At 48.5% G+C, this 11,016-nt stretch overlaps 1 protein-coding gene across 1 annotated transcript in view; it reads right to left on the bottom strand.

The window, feature by feature from the left end:
- Positions 1 to 10,528, bottom strand: part of nr2f5 (nuclear receptor subfamily 2, group F, member 5) — a 22,506-nt gene extending 11,978 nt beyond the window's left edge. Inside the window, exon 1 of the mRNA XM_008281088.1 lies at positions 9,413 to 10,528. Within this exon, the coding sequence (XP_008279310.1) occupies positions 9,413 to 9,779 (367 nt within the window). The 5' untranslated portion in view covers positions 9,780 to 10,528. The remainder of the gene's footprint in view (positions 1 to 9,412) is intronic.
- Between the last annotated feature and the right edge of the window lie 488 nt (positions 10,529 to 11,016).

The following is an 11,016-nucleotide window of genomic DNA, read 5'->3' as shown; positions in this document are numbered from 1 at the left end:
ACACACACACACAGCGCCCCCGGCTGTGGAGCGATGATGGTGCGGCGAGCGCTCAAAGGCCCATTTGGAAAACACCTGTTCAGTCGTCCCCACTGTCTGACTAATAACTCCATCTACTGTTACAGAGCCAGTGGAGAGAGGGGAGCAGAGGAGAGGCCGTGAAAATGCAAAGAGGGGCCACGTGTGGGGAAAGAATGAGGTTAAAAGGCTGAAGCGGTGAGATAAGGTGGAGCAGGAGAGAGTGAAAGGTGATAAGTGGAGAAAAGGGAGATTGAGGGCAAAGCCAGGGCTGAGGGTGGAGGGAGTTCAACAGGGTGGAGTACAGCCGGAGATGAGGCTGCAGATAGCGAGTGGTGCTTTACATAAAGAGACAGGTGGAGGCCGGGAGAAGGAGGGGTTTGGAAAATGCTTTTCAGCTCTCCATCACCTGTCACCTCACACACAGCAGCTGTGTCAATTGAACGCATCTGAAAACCGAGAGGTCAAATCACTCCAGAGCGTTATAAAAATGCCTCTAATTCTTGCCCGTCCCCCGCGCAGGAAAAAATACCTCTGCACAAAAGGTGTTGACCTCAAAGTACTAGTTTTCCCTGTGAACTTGTGTCAACCCGTGTTCCCGGAAAGAATGTGGTCTCCTTTAGCAAACAGCCTCGCTAGCCGGGCTGAGGAGAGGAGCTGCACGAAGCCGGCGCTGCACAACGATCCTCGTTCTCACGTCGTGCTCTGCTGTCAGATCAGCCACACGGGTTTGTCTCTGCCTCACAGAGGAAGGACAATAACTGAGATGCAAAGTTCAATCTCCACAAAGGTGTCCTGGTCAAATATGTCTCAAGTCACCTCAGGTCCTGTGAGGTGCTCTGAGTGGGAAGTCGAGTCCAGACAGAGACGTCACTCCAGTGCTGTGATCAGATACCATATCTGAAGCTGCCCTTTAAAACAACACAGCATCGCTTGTCTCTGCCTTTCAGAACCATCTGCAATCACGATCAGCCTCGACGGCGCAAAAACACTCAAATTAAAATGTCGTGTAGCTTCTGACTCGGTCTGACGACACGCATGGATGCAGCCGGAGAGGCTCAGAAAACATGTTTGACATGAAAGCAGCAGAGTTTGTGTCGTGAAGGCAGCAAACACTGGAGCATTTTATATATAATATAATATAATATAATATAATATAATATGACTATTTTATACTATATTCTATATTATTATATTCTATATTATTATATGCAGTCCTGTAGCGTTTTGTCTGCAGCAGCCCACTCAGTGATCATTACAACTTTGGACGGTGAGTTTAAAATGCTGTCGTGCAAAATGCATCACAAATGCAAGAAAATTTGAGCTATTTTGCAAAAACAAGGAGGACTTTCTGAACCCTGTGATGCCAAACGTGGATAGTTATCGACTGTCAGGTGTTAAAACAACACAGAGCACCGTTTAGTGTCTATACTATTAGTAATCCTGGGAGTGTTTTTTTAGGTTGTGCAAAATACAAAAGGCAAAACACATTTGGTGCTATTTTGCAAACGTTGTGAACCGTCAGTAGCAGACATGTCCATGTTTCCTGGTGTGGGGTCCAGTAGCAGGTAGGGGCTGTTTGTGGGCTTCAGGTGAATCTGTTCTACGACATGACGACGTGATGTAGGACAGAAACGTCGTAGTTAGCGCTAGGAAACAGCTCAGGTCAAGATCTGAGGGGAACGGATACCATGTGGGTACAACAATAAGGTCAGAGGAGGCGTTCACTGTCACGGGACTCAAACAGTGGTGTCAACATTTTGTAGGAAGGAGTCTCTGAGCTGTGGGACTCTATGAAAACGTCCCCTGACTTCATCCTTCAGCTGTGACAGTCCGCTAGAGGGCGTCCTCAGCAGAACGGGACCAGACGTTGGAAGGACACTGAGAAATGACTCATTCTGGTGACTTCTTTGGGAGGACAGTCTCAGAAGACTTCCCTGACTGTCCATATCTCAGTCTGTGACCTGAAACTGTCACTCTGTCCTGGTTCCGTCTAAAAACAAATCTTCTACAGGGGTGACCAGCCTGGTTTATTTTTGAGTTTCTCCCTGAAGCAGCGAACAAGTTGTGAAGCACATTGTCCCCGACCTCCTCGGAGAATTCATCAAATTCATCTGAATTCAATTACGCACGCAATCTGCCTCCACGCCGCGGTTTGGAGCCGCTCCGATTTGTGAATTCACGGCTATTAATCCGCTCTTATATTGATTAGTGGTTAATCCTGCAGATGGTGGTGAATCTACTTGATCCACTTGACTTTTCAAAAGCCTCATTGTGGGGGTCACTCGTGCCTGAGAGGCAGAGCACTTGAGTACGTCTGACTGAAACACATCGCTCTCTGTTGTTCCACGCCTACAGCTGCCTGATGAGAATGAGGAGCAGACAGAACGGAGAAAAGGGCAGAGGGGTGATTGTGGAAAGGTCCAGAGAGAAAAAGAGGCGAGCGCAGACACAGAGCGATGTGCTATCTGGACGCAGAAAGAGAGCGAGAGACAGAGAAACGACATCAGATAGAAACAGATGCCTGAGGATAAGCAGGAAAAAAAGGAAACCAGGGTCAGAGATGGAGAATAAAAGGAGGGTGGAGGAGTACAGAGTCAGATTTGAGAGTCTGCCATAATCCGTTTCCTGCTTTTTAATTGGTGCACTGTGGCTTAGCTTAATGCAATTGACTGAGCTTGTCGCACGCAGGGCAGAGAAACACACAAAGTTCTGTCTATTAGGCAAACAAATGTCTTCTGATTCCACGCTGAGGGCAGAGAGGCACTTTAAAAAGGCCAACAAATCCCTAAAACCCCAAACAAAACAGCATGCCGTGTAGGTAGGGCATGAAATGAGGGCACGAGCGTGAGGAGGGAAGTGCAGGCAGACAGCGGTACCGCGGGACGCTTCAGCTGCGACTCTTCAAAACGCCACTTCAGCAAATGGCAGCGAGCAGAGAGCACAGTTCGCCGCCTGGCTGCCCTGGATTAGCCTCTGGGTCAGACTGTTAGTGGAATTACAGCAGCTAAACACAATTAAGGTCTATCAACATTTGGACTAAAAGGTCACAGCGCCGGGGCAACACGGCCGCATTATGGATTTGGCTCAGTCTAATAGTTGCATTTAATAAGTAGCTTTTCTATTTCTAAAGCTTCCACTGACGGGCAAAACAAACACACGGACCTGCGTGTCCACGTCGCCTCAGCCAGCGTCAGGCTGCTTCACAACAACAGAAACCTCAACCAGCGGCTGTAGAACCAGAAACAAGAAGACGATCTGCTAAAAGCAGGCTTGGGAGGGAAGACGGCGTGTTGTCAGCGTGCACGGACACATGCGTGATGTGACACCGAGGTAATGACCCCGCTGCCCTCAGCGTTTTATTTTGGCCCTGAACTTTGACCTGCAGGTTGCTGCAGCGGGCCAGCCCGGTCCGGCTGGAGCAGGAAGGCGACTCTGAAAACCTGGCAGCAACCTCAGAGAGCGAGCGGCACCGCTGCTCACTGATCTGTTCCCACTTCAGTCCGTCTCCGGCTGTTTCTATAAGGATGAATCTATAGCTCAGGGCTTCCAGCAGAGAACTGCAGCTACTGCGGTGTTATCTACACAGCGGCCCGGCTCAGTCCATGGTCCACTGGATTTATCCGGACTGTGTGCTGTTGTGTAAGAGCAGGACCTCATGTTGTCATCCTGCTGTTTGTTTTACAGAAACGCTTTCTGCTGCCAGATAAAACGTCCAACTAGCTCTTAATCCGAGCTCTTCATTTCAGGGTTACGACAGTAAAAGATCAAATCAAACTCTGTCACGGCTTGTTGGATGTAAAAGGTGTTTCTCATAGAAATGAAGCTGCAGCAGCTCCCTTCTGATCTCAGCTTTACTGTTCTGGTGCACTAGTGCAGCTCTCAGTGTGTTTCTGATCATGTTGAACCTGTAAACATCCAGCGTACGCAGCCCGTCCTGCATGAACAGCCAGAGGACGGATCCATTAGTTTGGTGGTGGGAGGGACAGACGACCTGTGAACCAGCTTTAAACCGGCCCAACCTCATGGAGGCTGCCAGGTTGTTCAGCTCCAAACTAACTGGCATCATGTCAAAGAGGTGGCTGCATCTGGTTCAGACAAAAAGTTGAGCAGCAACTTTGTGTGTCCCGGCTCAACAAGCGACCCGGCAGCCATCTGCTCTGTGATGTGTTCCTCAGGAGTTGACGTGGTTCTATTTTCAGAAATGCTATGAATGTGGGCAGCTGCTCTGCTCCGAGTCTCTTCCTATCGCTTCAGTACAAAAGAACCAGGTTCAAATGATTTAATGTGCTGCAAATACAAGCTTTTTATGTTGATTTAAAATGCATGCAGGCCTATAGGGGAGCAGGGCGCTCAGCGCTCGGTGCCACGTTTAGCTTTGATCTGACGATAACACACAATAACCACAAAAAGTCTGGACTGATGAGTAGGTTTTAAGACAGAAAGTCTAAATTCTCAGATTCCAGCGTCTGAAATGTGAATATTTTCTGAGTTCTTTTGTCGTCTGGGACAGAAATCTGGACCAAAAAATGAGAACTGACATTTTCACCATTTTCTACCAAACGACTGAAATAATCATTAGTTGCAGATGTTTAGTGAGAACATCTGAACGAGATGCTGCGACCCGGTCCGCTGTTCACAACGACGTCCAGTCTTACTATCCTCGCCGGACTTAAATTAATATTTCAGAGAGAAGAAAACAGAGACGGACAGAGGGTGTTTGGTCTTCGCTGCTCTTCTTCTTTTCTTTAGAGAGATTCTTGAGGACGAACCACCTGCACGCTGGAGGAGGACTGATTCTGTCCCCGGCTGTCTGTCAGACATGAACGAGGTATGAACGTGAGAGACACGGCAGAACGGGAGCGCAGCAGAACCGGAGGCGGTGCAGGACGCCGGCAGAGCGCTGACACAGACCCAGAGCGACAGAGACGTGGAGGGCAGAGGAGCTTCGCGTGAGCAACTCGGCGGCTTCGCTGTGCGGCTTGCAGTTGCCTCAGTCTTCATCTCTCAGACTTGATGAGACAGTTCCTGAATTAATTAGTAAACTAAATTCTCCCAGTGACTCTTGATGCGTATTTACACACCACCTCCCCTCTTTATTTACCGCTCAGCGGGGCCACAGCAGGACAAAGTCGTCCCCGTTGACTCCCGATTCCTCGGAGACAAAAAGTCTGCTGCAGTTGTTAGTGGCGCTTTATGGCTTCATCTTTTCCTTCTGCTGCTATAAATACTTCCACTACACCTCTACCCACCGAGCATGAATAAGATCACCGGCTAAATGCTTGAAATATGAATGTGCAGGGTTTTCCCCGCAGTGCTGTTTCAGTGTGCAGCAGATTGGAGCCTCTTTGGGGGTTAAATGCTCCTCACTAATACAGTACGACCGACAAATTCTCCACCGTGTGTTATTACAAGTGACCCGAGTGGCACATAAAACAGGTCGGGCCACTCAAGTCAGCTTGTTAGCATGAATGACTGAATGCACCTGAGAAGGTCATGTTTGCTTTGTCAGTGGGATGTGCAGAGAAAGGAACAAAAACACGCCTTTGTGTGGAAAACGCTGTGAAACCTGCGACATACAGCCTCACAAAAAGGCACAATCATTCACGTATTCACCCACTAGCATCAACCTGAGGCTCCAGCGTGTCCCTTTAACGGGACGACATGTCAGTGGGAGCCATTCTTCCTCCGAGAGGCCGCGATAATGACTCGGTCCACGAGTGCGGTGACAGAGGTTAAGTATTTGAATTTGTCAATAGCTGAATTAGGGGATAAGTGAAGGTTTTCCGAGCTGACGTGAGGCCAGACTGCAGCGTTGGGAGCTAATGCCTGCTGCTCCAGGCTGGCTGTGTGACTATGGATTAGTGGTGCGTGCTGTCTGTGAGCGCTGCACTGGGCTGTTTGCTCACCGGAGGGCCGCCGGACGCTTCACACATTTGGACTTTGACTCCAGCCACTCTGTTATTAATGCTGTAGTTTGGGTTGACCTATATTTCCTGCTGCTGTTGGTATTTTGTCACAGCGTAATATGGGTCAGAGGAGGCAGCAGCGCTCCTACTGTGCCGTTCAATGTGGGTATTACAGATTTCTGGCTGCTGGCTCTATTTACACCACTCACTGTACACTCGGCTAATTCGACTAGCCGTGTGTCTGCGTGCGCACACAGCCGATTCATGGCAGACAAGCTGACCTTATCACTGCGTGTAAAAGCATCACAGTAAACTGCCACACGTGTCTCGGTGAAGTCGGCGGTTCGTCCTTGCGGGGTGTTTCAAAATTAAAACGTTCACTCCAGTTCAAAGGAACTGTCAGGCTGATTCTCTTTGCCTCCCTGCCTCCTCGTCAGCCCAGAAACCGCTCTGACAGAGAAACAAGTGGAGGTTCTGTGCAGCTGCGCGATGAGACAATGACACTGAGGCTGCCAAGGTTTCAGAGGTTTGATTCCTACTGAGGCTAACGCTGAGATGTTTGCTGTCACGCTGCTGAAAGGTGCTCTGGGTAAAAGTCTCCAACAAATGATATTATGTTCTACACAGCAGTCTGCAGAAAGAGGTCAAACGTCCCCTTTGGGAGACAAACAAAACTAAAAAAAAAAAACCCACATGAAAGCAAAGAACTTCTAAATCTGCCACGGTCCACTCATGAAACTTTTAGCATGTCTTCTCAGGCAGATAAATATTTATCTGGTCTGAACAGAAGAGTCACACGGCGACGCTAGTGATATTAAAACTCGTTGTATTTTTAATAACTGAGAGCAGGCTGCTGTTTTGTTCCTATATGAGGAAACTGTGGTATCCAAAAACATAATCCGCACAAATCCGACTTCATCCGTGGATGAAACCGCACGCTCCATCCAAAAGCACTCCCATCATGACCCGCATGCTGCCATGGAGCACATTTCAGAAGGAAGTAAAAGGCCTCTGAATAATTAACAACAAGCCCAACTTCCAGCTCCACTAACTGGGTTCCAGCATCCGGGTCTTCTGCTGCATTCTCACAGTATCTTAAAACATTTGACTATGGATCATATCTGAGAACAAACATTGCGTCGCCTTGACAACCTGAGGTGAACCTGTTGAATAATAAAGAAAACATGACTTATGTATGACCTGCGGGGAGACAGCGGCCATATGCTTCACCAGGCCTCACGCTTCTCAGTTGGAACTCAAGGATGCAGCACGAAAATAAGTTTCTTTAAATATATTTACATTTACTAAAATGCTCATTTGCATTCGTCTGCTTGTTTTTTCTCACAGAACGTGAACTAAGTTACTCAAAACCAGCTGAGCGTCTGTGTTCTGCTCATTTTAAAGCAAACACACTCGTCACCTTTCACCCCTTTTATCATTTTAAAATATCATTTTCTTTTCTGTAAACTGCCCCAAAGTGTGGTGAGAAAACTGCCTCAGCAGAAACCGTCCTAACGAGACAAAACAAATGGTGGCTGATAAGCACAAGTCAGTCAACAAAGAGGATTTGAGAACTGACCTCAAATGCACCAGCAGATGAGTTCAGCCAGTGTTCTGCTGACCTGCTCCACATTTAAGCCGTTGGCGTACAAAAAAAATATCTCCATATGAAGCAGTCAGCCAGGGACGGACTTATTCTCTTTAACATGTTGAGATCATTCAGAATCTTTTCTGTGCTGGGTGCCAGTAAATCAGACACTTCGGGCTTCACTCAAACTGAACACAGCCAAAAAGATTTTCACTTGTTTGCAGATAATTGAGAGACTTTGTGATTTTTAAGGTGCTTGTTGTTGAACCAATCAGTAAAGGAGACTAATTCCTTTTTCACTTTACTGCAATAAATAAATAAAAAATAAAAAGTGAGAATAAAACGTTTCACACTTCCAGACTCCAAACAACAAAACGAGCTCGTTCCCATGAGGGGGAAACAGGCACCTCTGGACTTCTTTTCAGTTCTTTTGAGGATGAACATTTTTTTGCGTTTCAGTGTTTTCCAGTAAACACGCTGCGGGCGTCAGGAGACCTCCGCGGGTTCACTGAGTCGGAGGAGCGTGATCGGGTCGGTGTGGCTCACGGCTACTTTACATGAGGTAACACGGTGTGTACAGCGCGCGCGCACACACGCACACATACACACACACACACACTCGCACACTCGCACATACGCGGAGGCACAGGAGTTGACTCGCGGGAACCCTTGAGGGATCATCGGAGCTCGGCTCGGCTCGGCTCGGCTCTGTCAGGGCGGGTATTTCCAGCGTCTTTGTATTTACACTGTGGCTCAGCCAAAGAACAAAGAGCTGCGGGGCTGTTGTGGAGACTGTCTGTCCTGATGTCCTTGAGCAGGACGCCGCTGACCCTCCTGTCCTCTGAGGGGGAATCAAAAGCGTGACATCTTCTTTACAGACTTGTGGCCTCACGAGGCGGTTTGCGTGAATATTACATTTGTTTCCCCAGTCAATCAATCAATCAATCAATCAATCAATCGTTAACAAGCTTTACTTTTGGTTACAAACCAGCAGAAGCAGACGACGCTTTGAGGGAACCAGCGCGAGCAGCCAGAGGAGTGGACCGTTCCTCACTTTGTTCCACATTTGAAACGCGCACCGCGGCTTGCCTGCTGAATGATAATTAATAAGGGAAGCTCCGCTCTTCTCCAACACGTTTCCACTGCTCCTCTTTGGCACCAACTGACCCGTTGTTAATCCAACACAATGCAACAAATGTAGCGGCATCCTCTTGTAGCGGCTCGGGGTGTCGGTGAGCAAACAGCAGCATAATTAAAACGGAGAGACAAAGGGAGGATTTGGGAAATGAATGTGAAATAGGCATTGTGGCAGCGCAGGTGGTGACTGATTATTTGCACATAACAACAGACACAGTGGTTTAAAACTGCACCGAACATGAAGGAGTGCGTGTTCCACATCACAGGACGCAGAGTTTTACGCGCAAACTTGTAATGAGCACTTTTCTTATTTATTTATTTTTGGTTAGAAATTCGATTATATTTTTTTAAAAAACAAACAAACAAAAACGACAAGAGCGTCACGTTTAGGCTGAGATGTATTGTTTTCTGGCAGCCAGAGGAAATCTACCAGTGTGGTGAAGTAATCCAAATCAGTCGGTGTCCAAAATTATCTGTTCATGGTCCAAACGGGGACAATCGGCCTGACTATGTTTTGTTGCATATTTCTGTGTTGTTGTTGTTTTTGAAGTAATAAAACAGCCCTATGTGAAGAGTTGGTCACTTGTTTTCAACAGTAAAATTTTTTTACGGCTGACTACCAGACCTATCTGCCTGATAGATCGATATTTTACAGTGCCGACCTTTACGCACACCTTTACGCACACCTTTACGCACAGCAAATTAATGAATTTGTGCCACAAGTTCAAAGTAAAATGCATCACACACTCACAGGCCTTACCTTCTCTCCTCATGCCGACTTTGAGGCACTTCTTCAGCCGGCAGTACTGACACTGGTTTCGGTGGTGCTGGTCGATGGGACAGTCCCGGTTCCCCCGGCAGGTGTACGTCAGGTTCCGCCTCACCGAGCGCTTAAAGAAGCTTTTGCATCCCTCGCAGGTGAACTGGCCGTAATGCTTCCCACTGGACTTGTCCCCGCACACCATGCAGTCCACGTTAGGGATCTTGTCCCCGGAAAGTGCGTCGTTCCCCGGGGTGGACCCGTTGGGTGTCCCCGGTGCCCCGCCGGGCTCCTGGCCGCATATCTGGAGCTGAGACCCGGGGTCTGCAGAAATGTTCTCTGGCCACTGGTTTACTACCATTGCCATGCTATCCCCAAACACTTGGTCTTTGTTTAAATCACAGAAGGAGAGTCAGACTGCGTGATAGAGATCCGTCCTGACGTCTTGGGAGAGAAAAAAAAAATGAGGGAGGGCGAAAAGGCGCTTCCCACTTTCCCCAGAGGTCAGTCTGAGCTTATCTGAGCTTAATTCTGCAAATGGTTTTCAGTCTGACTGAAATCGTTCCGTAAACATCTATCAAAGTTTATAGCAACAGCGAGGTATCAACATGATCGATGCGTGAGGGCTCAGCCTACAACTCCCGGTGCTCCTCGCTGCGCAGCAATCCATAAACACGTTGTTCCTCAGAGTGGAACCTCTCGAGAAAGTCCGTCCAGCAGTCAGTCAGTCAGAGCCTGAAACTCAAACCTGCTCTGTTTGCTCTCCTCCACAGTGTGAAACAAGACAAATGCCACTCAATAGAAAGCAACCAAATAAATACAAACGAGTCGCCTCTCCTCAGCCGCTCGCTCAGAGGAACCGCTCAAGGTGAATTCTTCAGCCGCTAATTTGACTTCAGACTGACCGCATGTCCTTTATTTTACCCGGTTAAAGGTTCACTGAGTCCCGGCGTAAAGCGCAAGCAGAAGGAAATCCCGGTCCCTGGTCTTGTTGCGCGCCGCGGTAAGGATTTGGAAAGCGTCGTCGGCGTGCGCTCCGATATCAGTTTACCGAACACGGGGCTCAAAGACCACCGAGCTGCCTGATGTCCGTCCGTGTGGGAGAGTCTGGACACAGGAGAGAGTTCAGCCGCCGCTCGAGTGTCTCGCTTCACCCTCCGACTGCGCGTCCTGTCTCTGAGAGTCAAAGCTACAATTTGGGGAAAGTGTCAGCAGCAGGCTGCCTCGTACGGCTGCCCTCCCCTGGCGGCGCTCCATATACGGGCATAAGTGCCAAATAAGGTCGTGTCTCCGCCCCTCCGCGGGAGAACGGAGGGATGAAGGAGCGGCCGTGATTGGTCCCAAAAGTCCGGTAAAAAGTAAAGCGCTGTGTGATTGGACGGCGGTCGATTAGGACGCGTCTGAGTGACAGGGGCGGTTGTTGTCATCCAAGGAGTTTGAAGTGGACTTCATCTGAAACCGGGAGCCGCGCGTCCTGCTGCCTCTCCTCTCTACAAACAAAAAAAAACATTTAAATTAGTTCTAATATTAAATCTATTGAACACGGCTCTGTAGCCATCAGCCAGCACCGGAACCAGTTCTGCCTTTTTAAATGGACCTGAGCT

This window comes from Stegastes partitus, unplaced genomic scaffold, assembly GCF_000690725.1.
Source record: "Stegastes partitus isolate 25-593 unplaced genomic scaffold, Stegastes_partitus-1.0.2 Scaffold222, whole genome shotgun sequence".
NCBI classification, from domain to species: Eukaryota; Metazoa; Chordata; class Actinopteri; family Pomacentridae; genus Stegastes; species Stegastes partitus.
This window is presented reverse-complemented; position numbering and strand designations above follow the sequence as displayed.